At 34.8% G+C, this 21191-nt stretch overlaps 1 protein-coding gene across 1 annotated transcript in view; it reads left to right on the forward strand.

Moving 5' to 3' along the window:
- TANC2 (tetratricopeptide repeat, ankyrin repeat and coiled-coil containing 2) overlaps positions 1-21191 on the forward strand; it is a 522665-nt gene that overhangs the window by 448509 nt on the left and 52965 nt on the right. The window contains exons 14-15 of the mRNA XM_051994951.1: positions 1342-1949; positions 18842-18950. Of these exons, the coding sequence (XP_051850911.1) occupies positions 1342-1949; positions 18842-18950 (717 nt within the window). The remainder of the gene's footprint in view (positions 1-1341; positions 1950-18841; positions 18951-21191) is intronic.

A 21191-nucleotide genomic window follows, 5' to 3' on the forward strand; every position in this document is an offset into this window, starting at 1 on the left:
AATTCCTATAATTCTTTTTTCCTTATCACACTCTCACCATATATACATGGAACTTCTCTTTCTACTTTGGTACTGGAAATTATACCAATGATGCCTTGGTCTTCTGTTTGTCTTTCTATGGGATCAGTTAGTTTCATTGTATTTTATGGCCTGCCATCTTGCCTACTATTTCAAAAAGGGAACTAAACTGGAGAATGAGATTGGATCAATATTAAACCAATACCACAACTGAAAAATGGAGCCTAAACTGCATATTATACTGAATGTGAAATAGTAGTAATATATTTATATATAAAGAGCAGTTAGATTACAGACTGTGATTGGTTTGGAGTTCAAATGGAGCTTAGGAAAACGTGTGCTGATATATATGTGCACATTTTTATATACAGTCTCAAAAGACAAAGGGGGAAATTGTTATGTGCGTTTTCTTTTTTAGTAACAACCAAACAATAGGAATAGTAGTAGATCTATTTGCCTCTTTTATTACAACCTTAGATAAAACACCCTAACTTCTTGAATCAGGATCTGCATTAATAAACTCCTCAGACATTTTATTCACTTCAGCTGAATATTAAATAAACTTTGTTTTGAGTCAACAAAGAGGTCTGCAGCTTCCAAAAGTTGAACCCTCCTATGTTTATTCAAAACTAAGAAACACCACAATGTCTTCCCAGCAAGTTTCTAAAGTGCCTAGACTTCCTACCATTAAAGCCAGTCACTTGAATTCATAATGTAATGAAAAACATCTCATTGAGAATTGTGAGTTGTAATTTTAGAATTGGGTACCCACAGGGTACCTCTAGAACTACAAGGGAGCAACCACCTTCTGAGTATCCAATCTGTGAGTGTGTTTACCAACTTAAATTCCAAATGCTATTGCTATTTTGACAACTCAGCAGTCTCCCTCAGTGTTTTACTGAAATGAGAAAAAGAGAATTGAGACTGTGAAATGACTTCTGAAGGGATAATGAAATAGGGAGAAGTAGCACATAAATACACAATTTGTTAGATGAAATAACTATCACCTAGCAGGGAACAAGATCTTAAAGCTGGAGCATAGGAGAGTTGAGTCTCATTTGGAAAAGAGTTCAAAGAAATTACAGAATACAGAGTACTATGTAGAGTGTCAAAGAGGAGTGTCTTGACCAATAACTGGATTATATGAGAGATTCAAATATTTGAAATGAAAGGATTTAGAAAGAGCCCATCAGGTTTGCTTCTTTGGGTTTATCTTATGCTACTTTATTCTTACTCTAGGCCTCTAAAAGACATAAGCACAAACAAGTGGCAAAGAAACTATAAAAGTTCGTTCTGCAATAATAATGTCTTTGTCTGTTATAGGAAATTACCAAATTACTGCCCTTCCATAGGATCTTTTTGGATCGCCTAGAAGAGAATGAAGCCATAGACCAGGACCTCCAAGCATATATCCTACACAGGATTCACAGCAGCTTAGAGATTCAGAATAACATTTCACTCAATGGCAAAATGGACAACACTACATTTGGAAAACTCAGTTCTCATCTCAAGACTCTCAGCCAGGGATCCTATCTGTACCTAAAACTCACATTTGACCTCATAGAGAAAGGATACCTGGTTTTAAAGAGTTCTAGCTACAAGGTAGTTCCTGTATCTCTCTCTGAGGTCTACCTACTCCAGTGCAATATGAAGTTCCCAACTCAGTCTTCCTTTGACCGGGTGATGCCTCTTCTGAATGTGGCAGTAGCCTCTCTCCACCCGCTGACAGATGAGCACATCTTCCAGGCCATCAATGCAGGTAGCATTGAGGGTACTCTGGAGTGGGAAGACTTTCAGCAAAGGATGGAGAACCTTTCCATGTTTCTAATTAAGCGCAGAGACATGACCCGCATGTTCGTGCATCCTTCTTTTCGAGAATGGCTCATCTGGAGAGAAGAAGGAGAGAAAACCAAATTTCTATGTGATCCCAGGTAAGGTTGAATTCTACGATTAACAGTTCTCTTCCTGTTGCTATGCCATCTTATTTTGCTAAGAGCTTATTAGGGGTAGCCAGAAAGTGCAAGCCTGCAAATCTGGCTTCAGACATTTACTAGCTATGTGACCTTGGGCAAGTTACTTGACCCTATTTGCCTCGGTTTATTCATCTATAAAATGACCTGGAGAAGGAAATGGCAAAACACTTCAGTATTTTTGCCAAGAAATCCCCAAATGGGCTCAGGAAGAGTCAGATATGACTGAAAATGATTGAAAAAACTAAGTCTGTGGAGAGACTGCTAATGGGAATTCAGTCAGCTCCACTAAGATCTGGGGATACAAATAAAAACCAGACCCACTCTCAAGGAGTTCACTGTGTAATGGGAAATTCACTGGTTGGGAATTGTGAGCCATAGTTTTAGAAAATGGGTACCCACAGGGTACTTCCAGAACTTCAAAGGAGCAGTCACCTTCTGAGGACCCAACCTGTGCATGTATCTACTGACTTAGATTCCATTGAGTATCACATGCTATTGCTATTTTGATAACTTGACGGTCATGCTCAGTGTTTTACTGAAATGAGAAAAAGATTGAAACTCTGAAAAAAGTGTATATCTCTTCATTGGAATCAGTGCTATTTCATTGTGGTAGATTTTTAAAGGTCAAACATTAATCACTTAGACTATGAACAATGAAGTCAACAAGGAGTTGAGCACTATTCTTAGGAAGGAGAATCTTAGCCTTCAGTACTAAAAGAGATCTTAGGGAATTGTCTGGCCCATTCTTCTGCCTCTGGGAGGGTACAATATAATTATTCCCAGTTTCCAGCAAGTGAAGCCTGAAATGGTTAAATGGTTTAGTTCATAGTCCTAGAACTAGCTCCTATTAAAGCTGTAATTGCCTTCAGGGCAATTTATTTCCACAATATATACCAAGCACCTTCTCACAAAAATTTACCTATTTCCACACAGAGGTATCCGGTAAATATTAATTTTTTACCCCTTTTTTTGCTTTTTGTTTTTCTAAAATCCTGTGTTTCAGAAGGCATCAGACCATATCTGATCTATCAAAGCTTAGGAGAAAAAATTTAGGACAGAGTTGAATATACTCTGTGATCTAACTCAGAATGATTAGACATCTCAGGTTCCTCATCTTAAAATGAAGATATTAGACTAGATGTACTTTCAGCTCTAGATCTCTCTTCCCTGCAATGTCTGACCAGTTCATGATTTTTACACTATTGTGAACTCAATCATTATTAGCTCTTTGTAGAAGCAGCTTATTTATAAGCTTTCTGGTGATCTCCCCATCAATTTTTATACTTCATTAAATACTAACCCATTAGAAATTTGGTCCTATATTCATATCAGAATACAAAGCCCAAGCAGTAAAATATGCCGTGTCTTCCGAAGAACTTAACTTTTGTTGAAATTCTGTTGAAATGTGGAAAGGGTAAATTTTTCCCAAAAAGGCTATTATTTGCTTTCAGTAAGAATTTCTTTCTGTATCCCAAGGGGGTTTTTTTGGCCTGTTTATTTGTTTTATTTGCTTTTAGTTTTGTGTTTCTGACAAAACAAAAATTTGTTCAGAGTATGAAAAAGAAGAATTTTAATTCCCCCCAGAAACTATTTAAGCCTAAACAAAGGTTATTATGGCAAGTCTCATTGGTAATCTTAAGTATCCAAAATTAATATAGAGCAAAGAAACACAGTCCTATCTTACATTGCTTAATAATACATTGAGAATTATTTCTAGAAAGATTTAACTAACTTTATCATGTATTTTATCAACAAACTATCCTGAGTAATTCACAAATTCAAAAGCATAGCTTCTATTCAAGATACTCTAGTGAATTGGCAGCACTCTGCAAATGAAAAATACAGTGAATTTCCCCAAAATATAGAAATAAAATATCTCTGAGCTTTCCCATGGAAGAATGAGGCTGATACATTGGAAGAGCAACTATTGTGTTCAAATCTGCACTAATGAGGGATCACTAGATCATACTTATCCTTTCCTTGTCACAATGGTTAAGGAGTGCAGCACCCCCAAGATCTGGAAGATTCAAGTAAAATTTTTTGATGTGGAAGGAATAATAACTGTATACTTAATAGCAAAGAGTAAGACCAGAAATGTGACTATGGATTTTAAACTTAACTTCTATTGAAATTCAGCTTCCCGTGCTTTCATGTCTGATACCAACTTTGTTTCCAAGGTTTTGGTCCTAAAATTTTGTTTCAGTATGCCAATAAGAAGGAAATTTCCTAAGAATTTAATGACACAAAAAATCTGGCTCTTCAAGGAATTTAATTGCTCTGCCTTCTCCCCGCCCCCCAATGTTTGCAGATTATGCCAGTTAGAATTGCTCCTGAGAAAAATTTTGGAATAGGAACATTTTGTTTTCTGTGTCCCCTAATCTCTTTGTCTGTTATTTGTGTTCTTCAGTCATTCATCCCCTTCTTTCAAGTCTCTTGATCCAGATTCTTGATTTTGGGGGGAACCTAGGAGCTAGAGTTCTTCATTTTCGCTCAGATATACTCTTCTCAATCCTCATAAAAGGTTAGTTTATCCCTGTCAAAAATGGCCATGCAAGAAAATATCAGCCCTGAAGACATGAGGACCTGAGCTCAAATCTGGTTTCAGACATTTAACACTTCCTGGCTGTGTGATCCTGGGCAAGTCACTTTATTATTATTTTTTACTATGTACCATGTTCTCTATCTCTCTTTTTTAAAAATATATATAGCTTTTATTTACAAGTTATATTCACGGGTAATTTTATAGCATTGACAATTGCCAAACGTTTTGTTCGAATTTTTCTCCTCCATGTCCCCATCACCTCCCCCAGATGGCAGGTTGACCAATACATGTTAAATATGTTAAAGTATAAATTAAATACAATATAATTATACATGTCCAAACAGTTATTTTGCTCAATTCAAAGAATTGATTCAAAGAATCGGACTTTGAAATAGTGTACAATTAGCCTGTGAAGGAAATCAAAAATGTAGGTGGACAAAAATAGAGGGATTGGGAATGCTATGTAGTGGTTCATAGTCTCCCAGAGCTCTTTTGCTGGCTGTAGCTGGTTCAATTCATTACTGCTCTATTGGAACTGATTTAGTTCATCTCATTGCTGAAGAGGGCCACGTCCATCAGAATTGATCATCATATAGTATTGTTGTTGAAGTATATAATGATCTCCTGGTCCTGCTCATTTCACTCAGCATCAATTCATGTAAGTCACTCCAGGCCTTTCTGAAATCATCCTGTTGGTCATTTCTTACAGAACAATAATATTCCATGATATTCATATACCACAATTTATTCAGCCATTCTCCAATTGATGGGCATTCACCCAGTTTCCAGTTTCTGGCCATTACAAAGAGGGCTGCCACAAATATTCTTGCACATGTAGGCCTCTTTCCCTTCTTTAAAATTTCTTTGGGATATAAGCCCAATAGTAACACTGATGGATCAAAGGGTATCTTGGGCAAGTCACTGAACCCCAATTGCCTCAGGAAAAGAGAGAGAGAGAAAGAGAGAGAGAGAGAGAAAAAGGAGGGAGGGAGGGAGGGGAGAGGAGAGAAAAGGAGAGGAGAGGAGAGTGTGTAAATATTATAAAGGAAAGAGCATGACTACAACTTGAATATGACTTTTTGTATTAATAAGATTAGAATACATACTGTCCTAGACTTTTATTTGGTCAGAGAGTAGGTAGTTGAGAGTGACATGATGTTTGATAGACATAAAACTATCAAAAAAGAAATGAAAATCATGCAGCACCCTATCTGAACTGTGTCTCCAACTTACACTCACATTCACAAGTTGGGTATTCAGAGGGTGGTTGCTCACTCAGAGTTTTAGAGATATTCTCTGAGTTGTCATTCAGTCATATGAACCCATTGGGGTCTTATTGGCAAAGATACTGGAGTGTTTTGCCATTTCCTTCCCCAGGTAATTTTACAGATGAGGAAACTGAGGCAACAGGGTTAAGTGACTTGTTCAGGGTCACAAAACTATTGCGTGTCCGAAGCTAGATTGGAACTCATGAAGAAGAGTCTTCCTGATTCCAAGCCTGTTGTACCACCTAACTGTTCCAGCTCTGTGGATACCTATTTATAAAATTATAACTCATAGTTTTTTAGACTGTAAACTCCTTGAGATTAAGGACTGTATTTTGCTGTTCTTTGTATCCCCCAACACAGTACGGTCTTTGGCACAGAAGAAGCAGAACAGTAAATACTGAACTTCACACTCCGTGGAAAGAATGGAAGTGTGTATTAAGAGCATGGGTGGTGATAAGACACATTTGGAAAACATGTCATTAATAAACATTTATTATGCCCTTGCTATGTGTCAGGCATTTTGCTAAATGGGATACAAAATTAAAAAGGGAAGACAGTCCCTGCCCTCAAGGAGCTACTTGTGATTATTACAAGATACATATTGCCAAAGTGACTTTGGCATTACAAATTGGAAGTTTGTAATTACAAATGGAAAAAAAAAAAACCTAAGGCTTGTGATCAGTTTTCTCTAAGCATTAAATAGAAAAAGTTTACTATATAATGTCTTAATTGTTTGGCAACATATCTTTCAGTTTATTTGAAGTTTCAAAAATTATTTTCTAATTGTATTTATCACTTGACTAACATTCTATTTCCTTTTATTGCAACAAATTTCAACTGGATTCTGTATTCTATACAAATTTTTAAAAAGAGTATGGCATATTCCCTTTTTTTTTGTCTTTCACCCAAAACAATTCCTGTCACATAGTAGGTATTTAATAAAGTGCTAATTGATTGATTACTTTTCTATGTTAGGCCCTCAGACCACCAGTGCTAAGATTATTCCCTGATGGCCCTAAAACATCACACACACACACTCCTCCCACTGTTTCCTCTACCCCTTTGAAGATACTTACTACCCCCTCTTAAACTACTTGGAAACAGGATATGAAAAGAAAATCCTCCATGATGGGACACACTTGTGTTTTCCTTCCTCCTCTCCCCCCCCCCATAATTACATTTTGTCTTGTTCTTGACAAAGAACTTTTCTTCCTTTTCCCAGTCTGAAGCTAATTCAGAATCTAGAAAATGTATTTTCACAGTGTTGGTTTAATGGTTTATAGTAATAATAAGATGACATTCTGATTGTTTCTTTATTTTCACCAACCTTACTTCCAAATCTGCATGTTATTCTGCATTGTTAGTTTCTTCTATATAAATGAAAATATATTCAGCTCAGCTTTCTATAATTGTGATTTGGAAGCTTAATGTGATTGCATCTAATGAAACTGATATAGCAGAGTATGTCATTGGGTTGCAAGAGAGAAATTATACGACAAGGAAGTTCTCTTCTCTGATTTAAGTCTCCTTAGTTCTAAAATTAGGGTGTTGGACTAGATGGAGATTTCTTCCAACTTGGAGATTCTATTTATCTATTCTTTTATTAGTATTTGATCATTTGGATAAAGAGTTTCATGTTGATAATGAGTTAGTAGAACATTTTACCTTTTAAAAAGTCAGAAGGTTTTCCATATCAATTTGACAAAGACAGAGAATTCTATATTGGAAATCTCATGTTCCACAGTCCATTCACAGCACAAATAAAGGTCTGTCTTGGTTCTTATGAAATAACCACGCTCCATGCTAGGTACTTAATTTCTCATCTCTTCTCAGTTACCTTTTGTGTGATGTCTGCCAATTAAATCATAAATGTCTTGAGGGCAGGGACTGCCTTTCCTTTTTTAACTTTTATCCCCTGCATATAGTAATTTAAAAAGTAAATTAAAACACACCCATTCTACAAATTAGAATTAGGATCACTGGTTTTTGAAGTAGAAAAAGCTTTAGGTATCATCTAGTATAAAATACACACACAGAGATACTCTTTCCCCCCCCCCCCAATTTTGGATCCACAGTTTAAAAAAGCAATTATAAACTTTTTGAACCACTTACCAAGTTATTTCATTGGAAATAATGTTAGCCTTTTGATCTCTTGATCAGAGGCCACATCTTTTTCATTATCTTTAGATCTTTCCATTTGTCAGTGAGTAATTGTTGTTTTGAAGTTATGGTTTTATTTCTTCACTACCAAAGTAAGATTACAATAATCTGAATCTTTTAGAATGCGACCTTTTGCCCTTAATTTACTATTAGATCCAGATATGAAGTTTTCTTCTAGAAGCCTAAGGACATACTTCCATTGGAAGAAAATGAGGGAAGAATTGTTCTTACCTATGTTTCTTGTCCAATTTGCCAGCACATGAATTTCCTCCTATTTTCTAATTCCCTTTGTCCTCAACAGAATCTATGACACCCAATCTATAAATTTTTCCTAAACTGGCAACCTGTCTTAATCTTTTAAGTTGGCATTTTAGGTTAAAAAAAAAAAGTAGGTTATGCTAGTAGATCTCATATCCTTTTTTAGACTTTGCAAATCAGCATTGGTCCCCAGAGCCAGCTTGAATAGGTCACCTTATTCTCATTTTCATAAAAACTGATAAAGAAAATGAAATTTTAGTATATATGTGTGTGTGCATATTTATATATATACACACATATATAGTATATATATATATACATATGTGTGTGTACATGCAAACATATACATATAAGCATTGTTTGTGTGGAATAACTAATAAAAACATATTTTAAAATAGTATTCAGTTTTACTTCAGATTCTAAGGTGGATAAGAATTGGCATATGTGACTAAAGAGAAACTTGAACAGCAGAATTGCATTTTCCTGTGAAACAAATAGGATCAGACAGCAGCCTGAGCATTGAGCTGAATCAAAAAATGGGAAATGCCAGAAGTGTCACACAATAATAAATAGCATAGTAATCAGTAGCAATTATTGCCAGCTCAGCATAGAATGACAGCATTCTCTTCTTTCTATAGATAGAGAGCTGGACTCAGAGTCAAGTTCAAATTTAGCCTCAGACTGTTAATTAGCTGTGTGACACTAGACAAATCACTTAACCTCCCTCCATCTCAGTTTCCTCATCTGCAAAATAGCACCTACCTATGAGAGTTGTTGAGGATAAAATGAAATCATATTTGTAAAGCATTTTGTAAAAGTTAAAACTCCAAAGGATACTAGTTATTATTATTAGAACACATAATTTATCTCCAGCAAACAGCTGTTCAGTACCAAAGGAGTTTACTAAAGTTTACTAAAATCAATGCTATCAACCATTGAGCCATGGAAGACCAATAGTTGTGGAAAATTCATTCATTATAAAGTAGTAACATAGAAATAGTCTTAAGATTTGGAACTGAAAGTATCTGAGATTCTGTACCAACAAATTGAAATTTTAATGAAGATTTTGTTTTAGCTTAGTTTTTAAAATCTCAATTTGTTCCCCTCTCCCCCCAAAAAAGCAATCACTTGCTAAGACATCATAAATAATGAATCCAGGACAGCAAGGTATAAAGGAAAAACAGTAAATGTGAAATGGTTAACAGCCTGCCTCACAAAACCCTGCCAATTGCCTGAAGTCTCTATGGGCAGAATAATCAAAGATGTCTGTTGACCTTCATGTTTTCAAGACTAGCAATGCATTAACAGACACAGAGTTGAAAGCTGAAAGCTATGAAACAATGAGGGTGGCAGCACAATCCAAATCAAGCCCCAATTCTACAAATCTGCTTTGTGGACACTGTGCATAAGGATCAGAATGTTCATCTTTGTATCTTTGAAGAACCAGTTCCATGCACTGCATGTCTGACCTAGCTAAAATGCTGTTCTTTATTCCTTGCAATTGTAAGGGGAGAAACATTCAAACCTAGAAATTTCTGATGTTATTAAGAAGCTCTTACACCTGGCTGAGCAAAGCTGATCATTTTTATAATCTTGGGAAAACAAAAATTAAAGCAGTTCAGAGTTAACTGGGAAAGAAAAGAAGGTAGAAGCAAGAAACTGATGAGACTGTATGACAGTGGCCTTTAGAAAATAGTTTGAGAAAGTTAAAAGTATTAGGGGATAATTTGTTATAGCAAATAGATCAGATGTTTTTCCAATTTTCTATTCAAACATGTAGCAGGATTTCCCATGAGAAAGAAATTTCTCTTAGGCAGGGTTTCCCATGGGAAGGAAATTTCTCCTACCCATATTTTCTTCAGGCTAGCAATATTTAGTTGACCCATAGGCTTTTTTTAATGTGCTTATTTTAAATAGATTTTATTCTCCAGAATAAGAATTGAATTTCCACTTGTTTACAGTACAGATAAAGTTCAATATCATTCACTTCTCTCCCTCTGCACAGATTCAGGTATTCAGAATGCCTAGATTTAAACAGTAAGTTAAACGTTATTTTTTAGCCACTGCTGCCTTGGCTATAAATTTGAATTCTTCCATTTTTGGAAAAAAAATGTTATGTTCTTTTTTCCGATACAATTAGTTAATTTCTTCAGTGGTGACACCAGAAGTAGCACTTAGAAATGGGACTGCTTAGCCACCTGAGAACTCATCAGGCATGCTTCCTGCCAAGGTATGGGCACAGTGATACAACTTAATAATGATAGGGTTGCAAACTTTCATCAATTCTTTCTGCTGCTACATAGATTATTCATTCCCAGAAACCTAGTTCTTATCCAGAATCTTATTTTATGGTTATTTCATTATATTTGTCAAGGATTTGCTGCTTGTCCTAACCAATTTTGCATTTGAGTTTGTCATAATAGTCATGTTTAAAAAAAAGATTTGAGTGAGTTCTTGGAAGATACCATCTCTCATTCTCTCTTCAAGCCTTGTATTTCTCACCTCCTGGACAGTCCAAATAACCTTTGTCATTGACTGCAGTGATCTTATTTTCCTTGCCAAAGCTCTTATGTACTAAAGCTACATTAGGATGTTAATTGCATCAATATCAAAGGTTATTCAATCTAAGGAACAACTCTGGAGGGCAGAGACAATTCCATTGAGCTCAAATTTGCTAAGTAAATTGTTATGCTTTGTCATTATTCTCTCACCTTCATAAACCTAAATAAGTAAACACACTGTGCTTTTTGCCTAAGTAAGTAGAAAAGGTCTGTGTCTAATTAGTTGGGATGGTGGGGTGGCATTTGATGAGAACTATCAGCAAATTTCAATACCAATGGAAAGAGGTGACAGCCAGCAGTAGTAAATTTATCTCCCAAAAGTATGACAGCCACTGCTACACCATATGTAATAGCTTCATCAAAATTAATACTCTTGCCTACCTCTTTGCCATTGAATAAATCCTACTTAAAGATTCTACATCTTAGGAATATGAGTAGAACTAAAACTAAAACCTATTTAGACTCAGGCCTATTTGCAACATTTACTACCATTCAGTGGCAAATTTGAATGAAAGGCCAATTCTTCATGTTTGGACAATTGTGTCATCCTATTTGTGAACTATCAGATTCTTGGTATCAAAGACCGTGTTGACGAGATTTATTGGAACTTGATTCTTTGGAGCATCCCTGATTAAATGTTCCACATCAGTGAGGATGTCCTAACTTGTGTTTTTTTGGTTTTTTGGTCGTAATAGCAAAGATCTCCACTTTCCCATGTTGGAAGACTCCCACACAGGAATAAGTAGTGCCAAGCTTGATGTCATCAGTAGGTCTTTTCGACAAAGTTGCTGGGGCTGCCCAGTGAAGAGAAATGAAAGCTGTTGCTGTGATGAGTAAGATACTGCTCACCAATTTTCGCAATCATATAAATGCTTCCAGAAGCACAACAAAGTCATACCAGGCTTAGCTTCCGAATCCTCAGTACTTTGAACAATACAAGATACTGAGGAGCTTTGAATGAAGTGCAGAGTGTTGTCTTAAGAAGAGTAATTTTAAGTTTGCCTCTAAATTTTTTTGAAGTTAAAAACCTATAATTCAGTATTGGTAGAAGACATGCAAATACAAGCCCTTATTTGCCTTCTGCCTAGACTATTGCAATAATTTTCTTAGAAGTCTTCCCCTTCTAAATGCCAGAATAATTTTTCTTCTTCATAGTTCTTTGTATTTGCATCTATAAATTAAGAAAGTTGGACTACATGATGTCTTTCTATTCCTTTATTGCTCTGAATTCTATGATTCAGTTTGTTCAAAATTTTTAGTGTCTCCTTGTTTAGGCTTCTTTGGTCTTTTGAGGCTCTGTCTGATTCCACACTCTTTCCAGCCTTCTTTCCTAATATTTCCTATTACTATTCTTCTTCATTCATAGTAGGGCCCAACAAAACTGACTTTTCTTTTTCCCTAAGACACATGATACAATCTTACTGTGCCAGAATGTTATTTTCCTCATCACCACCCCCAACAACCTCTTGGAATTCTGCCCATATTTTAGGACCCAACCAAAATGTTAACTTCTACTTCTGCAGTATTCCCTGCAATTAATAATTTTCCCCTTTGAACGTAACATAGCACTTTATATTATAACTTTCCAGTGTGTTTACTATATAATATATTGTGCTATAGTTATCTGTATGTTATCTACTCAGCTATAAGCTCCATTCCCACAGGAATTATAATCTTATCTATGCTTTTTATCTTCCTCCAATACCTAGTACAATGCTAAGACCCCTAAGAATGCAAAGCAAATTGTCACACCTTTCCTCCATTTTTCTCACCCATGCAAAGTGCCATTCAGAGTACTCTCAGCTCATGGTAAACTCCTAAGAAATTCCATGAGTCATTCTGTAACATACATCATTTCATTTGGCTCTCCTTTAATCAAAAGTGTATATAGAACTCTCTTTCAGGCATAGGAACAAGTCATGCTTGTTAGGAATAGGGAGTTAATTGTTCTGAACAGTCAATGGGGGCATAGATATGGCTTATAAGTAATGTGAAACATTGGGATGACGTATATGTTTAATAGAAGGCTCCTAGACCAATCCTGTGATAAGGAGCTCTTCTTTACAAATATCTAATGTTCAGGAAGGATGCTTTTTTCACTTTTGTTTTCATTCATCAACATTAAGATAAATGCAGCTCCAGTCCTATCCTCAGTTCATCTCTCAGTCTTTCAGCCTTCATCCTCCCAGGCAATAGGCATATTCCTCTATTCAGAATCAAATGTGGGAATCTTAAACTAAATGTATGATCATGAAAAAGGAAATATTAGAGAAAACATTTACTTTTTTTTTAAGACCACTGTATTCATAGCCCCACTAATCAAAACTCTAAAACTAGTGTGAACAAAAATCTCTTGTTAGAAAAAAAAAATGTTTCATCTTAATTAATTATATGAAGATCTGCTTAATATGATGAGATATAATGAAAAGAATACTGGATTTGAATTTAAGACCTCAGTTCTAGGTCCGTCTCTACAAGTTTAATTATCCTTGAGAATATAACTATTTCTGAATCTGTTTTCTTATCTATAAATTTGGGAAATATGGGAAAATAGATAATAAATATTTCTATTACCTATCTCATAGAATGACTACAAAAAGACAAGTTACACTATATATGGTGTCCCAAAAGTCAGTTTGATTTTAAGCTTCAATATAGGCTTGCCTCAGAAATATTGTGGAGTTAGCTCTAGACCACTTCCATAAAGTAAATACTACCATAAAACAAGTCAGTGGGTTTTTTGGTTTTCCAGTGCATATAAAAATTATGTTTATACTATATTATGATTTTTCAAGTGTGTGATAGTATGTCTTTTTAAAAATATATACATATAACAATATTAAAAACATGCTTTATTGTTAAAAGAATAATAACCATCATTAGTGCCTTCAGCAAATCATAACCTTTTTGCTGGTGGAGCATTTTACCTCAATATTAATGGCTACTAACTGATCAGGGTGGTGGTTGCTGATGGTTGGGGTGATTGTAACAATTTCTTAATTTAAACAAAAATGAAGTTTGCCACATTGATTGATTCTTCCTTTCTCCTGAATATTTAGAGGCCATGGTAGGATTATTAACTGACCTAACTATCAACAATGTTGGATTTCAAGGAATAGGGAGACCCAAGGAGAGGGGAATGATCAGTTGTTAACATAATCAGAATGTACACATATTTATCTCTTAAGTTTGCTATTTTATATAGATAAAATTCATGGTGCCCTAAAACAAATAAAATAGTAACATCATTGTAACAGATATAATATAATGAAAAACTTTGAAATATTGTGAGTATCGCCAAAATGTAACACAGAGGCACAATGTGAACACATGTTGTTGGGAAAATGGAGCCAATAGCTTACTTGTCTGTCCCAAGATTGCCACAAACCTTCAATATGTTTTTTTTGTTGTTGTTTATTTTTAAAGTGATATAAAAAATACTATAGAAAAAGTTATGTCTGTAGCTTAAATTTAGCAGTTTGGTTAAATTTAGCAATCTACTGTTTTTCAGAATTAATTGCTTAAAACTACACTGATTTTTAGGGTTTCCAGTTATAAATATGAAGTATTAGGGGGAGAATGGTCAGAAATTTGGATACTATTAAGCTCTCCAACTTGCAAAACAAATAATTTTAAAGTAGGTGTTTGTGTAAGAAAAAATATTGCTTAATTTTAAGCCTGTTTAGTGGGATTTAATTGTTTATTTATAGGTATTGAGGTCTGAGGAAGGGAAGGGTAGAGAAACTTAAAGCTTAAGTATTAAGAGACATTGAAAGTTGAAGGTAAAGGGGGAAATTTAAACATATGACATCTTTGAATTAATAATATGGGAAAGTAAAATTCAACTTTAAAAAATTTGATATACATACTTTTTAGAAGCTTCAGATCCCACTTCTCATAGATTCTTTTTTGGAGCAGAAAAGTGGTTTAGTGAGAAGTATCATATCTGGTTTCAAATTCTGCTCCTTCAGATCTCTAATGCCTATTATCTCTGAGACATTGAACAACTTTCTTGACTTCTGGGCCTCAGAACTTTCATCTACAAAATTAGGGGATTTCAGTATATGATTTCTGAGTTCCCGTGAAACCCTAAATCTCTTACCTTATGATACTTATATGAAAAACTATATTTAGCTAAGAAGAAAAAACAGAAAGGTAAGAATAAAGCCCCAATTTAGCAATCTTAGTCATTGTTCTAGGCTATTGCTTTATACTTTTAGTATTTATTGAATCCGTCCTTTGTATGTTACCAGGGTACTTTGTACATTTCACTGTATTCCTACTTTCACACTTAAATATCTTAGACATAATCTTGTTCTTAGTTAACTCATTCTAGCTGGGGAGATAAAACACAGAAGTGTTAAAATAACAGTACAAAAGAATATACTGCTAGGAGCCCAAATAATTGATTCATGCAAGTATTGTTGATGATCAATGGAGAGAAAAATCCTTGTGAATTGGAAGATTAAGAAATATTTTGTGGAGAAAAGTAAGATGATTCTTAAATGATGAATAAGATTTGGATAATTAAAAGGAAGAAGCATCAGTTTAAAAAAAAAAACATGGAGGTAGGAATATGAGTAATATCCCCATGCAGTTGGGAAGGCCCTTCTGGTTAGTGCAGAGGATTCATTTTGAGAAGTAGTGGGAGAAAATGTTAGAAAAAGCAGTATGTGGCCAAATTATTAAAGACTTTGAATGTCATGTGGGAGACCTTTTTACTTGATCAACACAGAATCATTGAAGATTTTTGAGTCAGTGATTTTTTTTTTTGAATAAAAGATTAGTCTAGCATCAGTATTCTGGATGTATCAAAAGGAGGAAAGACTAGAAATAGGAAGAACAGTTAAGAGGCTATTCTAAGGTAGTAGAGAGACTATATTAGAGGGCTTTGGGGAGAATGGTGACATGAATACCGAGAGGAAAGAATAGATGGGCTGTAAAGATAGAAAGTGCTCAAAAATGACTAATATATGAAGTAGAATTATCCTCCCCCCCAAAAAAATCCAAGAATTTACTAGCCTAGCATTTTTACAAAAGTTATATGAAAAAACAAGAAAATATTGTTTTAACTAATTATAAAGTATGGTCATTTTTATCAAACAACAAGGGAAGAGAGATATTTTACTCTCATCCTCAAATCTTGCTTTAAGTATAAGCAATAATTCATTCTAGATTCAATCCCTGTCTCTCAAATTCTACTGGAAATTTTTTTATAACTCTTTGAAGATCCTTCTTAATTTCTTATTCCCAGCCTTTATTACATCATTTGCCTTATGAACACTCATTTATTATCAATAATTTTCAGCTTTTTTGAAGTTGCATAGCAAGGGTATTCCCAAATGTCAATAAGTTTATGGCACCCCACTTCACTTCTGTCTTATTTAAAGAAAAAAGTCACTTGCTTGTTGTATTATTTGGTAAGAATTACTCTGCCTTTTCAAACCTTCCCTGCCTTTTAGGAATGTATGTGTATAGGAATGTATATATTAACTTCTCTGAATGCCAATTTTTAAATTACTTATCCTATTTCATATTCCAGTGCCTTATGGAATACAAAATTTTGTATAGGTTATCTAGATTATTGCATAGTTATAGATTACAATATATTACACAGATTATCTAGATTAACTCTTAATACTCCATTCAAACCTCCCTGAGTAACTCCCTTATTTTGTGCCAGGCTCTACTTTCCTACATTTTATTCTAGATGAGGGAAGTAGGCTATTCCAGTGTGACCCAGAAACACATTAGTTCTGTCCTCTGCAGCTGTTGGATAGAGGCAGGGCCCAATTTGACCCAAATCCAAAAGATAGGTTTCAAGTTCATTAAGGAAAATAGGCATTACAAAGCAGAGGATAATTCTTATTTGTGTGAAGAATGTAAAATGCTATAAAACCTATCATTGGTCCTTATAGCCATACATGCATCCACAATATAAGGCAAATCTACATCCAGAGAGAGGACTGTGAAAATTGAGTGTGGATTACAACATAGCATTTTCATTCTTTTTGTTATTCTTTGCTTGCATTTTATTTTCTTTCTCATTTTCTCCTTTTTTATGTGATTTTTCTTGTGCAGCAAGGTAATTGTATAAATATATATACATATATTGGATTTAACATATATTTTACCATGTTTAATATATATTGGATTACTTGCCATCTCGGGGAGGAGATGGAGGGAAGAGGGGGGAAATTGGAACACAGGGTTTTGTAAGAGTTAATGTTGAAAATTTATCCATGCATATGTGTTAAAAATAAAAAGCTCTACTTAAAAAAAAAAATATATATATATATATATAAGGCAAAACATAGCTGTTAATCCCAGTCTCCTCCATCTGCTAATTCCTTTCCATGATTCTTCCAAACATTTTCAAACCTTTAAAAAGTCCTTAACAAATCTTACTATCTATCCCTTAGATAGTAAGTTCTATGTCTCATCACTTTCATAGCCAAAGTCCTAGAAAAAGCTGTCTATACCTGTTGCCTCCATTTCTACTGTTCTTGCTCACTTCTCAATTTTTTGACTCTGGCTTCTGATCTAAGGAGCCAACTAAAACCACACTTTCCAGTAACATATAAGGACAAGATTAAATGGTTTCTAATGTCCTTTGAACTTTTGATCCTTTAATCTCTTAATTACCTTAATTACCAAATTACTTAATTACCAAATCTAATAACCATTTCTTAGCCTCATCCCTCTTCTCTACAATGACCTTCTTCCTCTGGATACCCTTGCTTCTCTAGGTTTTTATGGTATTGTATTCTGCGTTTTCTTCCCACCTAACTACTCTTTCTCAGTATCCTTTGCTGGATCATTATTCATTTATTCATTTCATATTCCTTAAATGTGGGTATATCTCATAATTCCTATTTGAATTTCCTTTATGCAGATGACTCACAGATATGAATATCCAGTCTCTATTTTTCTGATCTTTCCATTTTGGTGAATTTGTCAAGTTCAGAATAATCAAAAAAAAAAAGTAATTTTTTATGAAACCAAAGAATGGTTAAATTTCCTCTTGACAATTTTCCTTTGATATCTCCTTTGTAATATGTGGCCTCTGCCCTTCCTGACATATCAAAAGGAAACTATCAGAAAGCCTTCCATTTTGCAGAGTTTTTCACAAAGACATTTGCAAAAGTCATATAAATAAAATATTCACCTGCCTAACTCTCAAAAAAGTGTCCTTACCTGGGATCACTCAGTACTATTTCCATTTGTTTGATGAACTCAATGGAATATCAAACATGATCTTTGTTATATGTGATTCCAGAGATAACAACTGAAGAGTTGTGTATCACCTGGAAATACAAAATGCTTTGATTGCCATCATCCTGATGGAGAAAGTATTGAGTTAGTGCTAAATCCCTCACAAGGCTGCAGACATTACAAGAGAAGGAAGCCTTGAATTATAAGGTTTTTTGGTAATTCTTAAAGTTCCTTGGCCTCCATTTTATGATTTTTTTTGTAATTTGGAGAGGAAAAGAAAAGACTGTTGCAACCATCTGTGTGTGGGTTATATGTGACACTTGATAATTCTAGAAGTACTATGATTGGATAGAAAGAATGTGAGTTAGCTCCCCACTGTACTTTGTCCGATCATTTTTCATTCATGGCCAACTCTTTGAGATATTATTTGGGGTTTTCTTGGCAAAGACACTGAAGTGGGTTGCCATTTCCACCTTCAGCTCATTTTACAGATGAGGAATCTGAGACATACAGGGTTAAATGACTTTCCCAGAGATACATCTAATGATTGTCTAAAGCCAGATTTGAACTCAGGAAGATGAGTCTTCCTGCTTTCAGGCCTGAAGTGGATAGTTGAGAGACTGTGCCATCAAGCTACTCCATTAAGAACTTACAACCCTTAAAAAGGCACATTTTCAAGTTTACTTGTCAGAAAATAGGTACCATTCTCTGGGAATCAGAGAGATAAAGAAAGCTTTGTCAAAGATAAAGTCATTGCTGAACTCACAAAAGGTCAGAGGCACAGAAGCTTTAAAAAAGAATAAAATGAACTTGATATTTATTTCTTTTCTTTTTCTATCTTTCTAGGAGTGGTCACACATTACTTGCCTTCTGGTTTTCCCGTCAAGAAGGAAAGCTAAATCGACAGCAGACTATTGAATTGGGACATCACATCCTCAAAGCACACATTTTTAAGGTAGCAAGAGAATCAAAAGTTTATTGTCTCCATTATCAAAACATTATATGCATGAAAATACCTGTTGCTTCAATATAATCCCTACTTTCTTAAATTATATTGTTACAAAATATTATCATACCCTTAAGAATCTTGAGAGTACAATTAAAACCTCAGGTGTCCAGAACCTTTGGACATTCTTAAGAGTCGGAAGAAAAATTCACCAAAACTTATTTATTTTGTTGTTCAATTTTTTTGTACTGAAATTTTTATAAAATGCATTAAAGCTTCCCTCCATTACTAAACATGTTGGGCATTATAATTCAATCTTTTAGTGATAACCCTAAACCATGTTCATGATAGACAGCAATTCAAGATAATAAAAAACTGTAATAAGGAATTCTTTTCATAATATATTGAGATTTCTAGGGCTATTTGCTCTCTGTGACCTCGGATTGTAACATTTTTTAAAATTATAATTTCTGTTTTTTATAATTCTTCTGTCTTTTTTTGGTCACCTCTTATTGTATATGTGTCCTCTATTCCTTCCTTTCTAATTTCCTGTTTCTAATCTGCTATCAGCTTAGGCATTAGATAATTAGTAGACTCTGAGGACCTGAGCAGACCAGATAGAAAGACTACTATATATTTTAATGCACAGGACTTTGTGATATTTATTTTAGTGTTAGAATATCTAGACAAACTGACACAATATAGAAATCAATGAGAAATTTATTTGTTGCTTTTTAGATAACAACTTTATCTCCCAGAAAGCAGAATTTAGTAGGGCTGAAAGGTTGCAAAATTCAGCTTTATTTTAGGCAACTGAGACAGTATATTGAATTTTATTCAGTCTTTTTATGTTCATCTCACACAGCAATCACTTGATTTGTTTGCCTGATGCATCTGTGCTTTCTCAGGCCCTACCTCCTCTCTTCCAAAAACACAGACTCATTGTTATCAACTGAGAGAGAAAAGCTACATAGCAAGCCCAAAACAAGGAGAAATGTGGTAATGAGTGGGAATTCTTACCAGAGTAAGAATAGCAGTAAAGGATCTGCAGGCACAACAGAAGAGAAAGCCATTCCCAAGTTAACATCAGAAAAGACAAGAGCCATAATTTCAGGGGTAGGGAAAAGGGTAGAGATGAAGGAACCGTTTGTATAATGAAGATAATAACAATGTTCCTTCCACTGAGCACAATTAAAGTGGTTATACCCTCTGTGAGAGCCAGCATAAGAGGCAGGGTTGACACATTCCCTAAGTAATGAAAGCACACTGAGTCAGGGTTTAGAAGATCTGTCACAGCAATGGCTGGCCAGCCACCAAGGGCAGTTCCTTGCAGCTGTTCCTTAGTGTTCCTCATCAGTGTTAAGGCTACATAAAGTAGTACCACCACAGGGGCCAATGCTGTGGTCAATAGACTGGTATATTTAATTCTTGGAAAACTAGGATAGTTATGCTATGCACAGTACCCTGTACTCAGTATACACTTAATAAGTTTTCGTTAAATTGAATGCCACAGCAGTACATCTATGACACACAAGATGGAGATGGGTTATTCATCTTGAGCTCTTCCACTAATCATGGCCTTAATAGTTCCATCCTTTTCTGTCCTTTTGTGGTAATTATTATACTCTCTGGAATTTCCTTCCATTGTCAGAGTCCAAGGATTTGGACTTTTTCTATTTATGTTTAGATTATGTCCTAGTTTGTCTCTTCTTGAAGTGTGAGAGTAAACTGAAATTTTCTCAAGTTACAAAATGAAAAATATCCCCTGGGTTCGGTTCATTCATATGTGTTTAAGATTTATTAGTCTAAAGCTTTTTCCATGCTGTCACCATAATAGGTAGGAGTAAGCTGGAAGTTAGTCTGTGACAATCAATCAACTAGTTGTTGTTGGTTTGTTTTTTTTTAATGTACCTCTTAGATACCAGGACCTATTCTAGGTACTGATGATATCAGTAGAGAAAGGAAATAGTCCTTGTTCTCAAGAAATTAATAGTCTGATAGGGGAGACAGAATACATGCAGAAAAGGGGGACCAAAGTAGTCAAAGTATGGTCTAGAAACCTCTAAGGTCCCCAAGACCCATTGAGGAGGTCTACAAAATTAAAACTATCTTCATGAAACTATTAAGATAATTTAATTTCTAATTTGATAAGTATTAGTAGATGTTACTACATATACAAAAGTTCCTTGAGGAGAAAGAGTTCCCAATTTTTAAAAATATAAATGAATCATGGAATAAAGACATTTGAAA

The sequence above is a fragment of the Antechinus flavipes genome, chromosome 4 (genome assembly GCF_016432865.1).
Source record: "Antechinus flavipes isolate AdamAnt ecotype Samford, QLD, Australia chromosome 4, AdamAnt_v2, whole genome shotgun sequence".
In the NCBI taxonomy this organism is placed as follows: domain Eukaryota; kingdom Metazoa; phylum Chordata; class Mammalia; order Dasyuromorphia; family Dasyuridae; genus Antechinus; species Antechinus flavipes.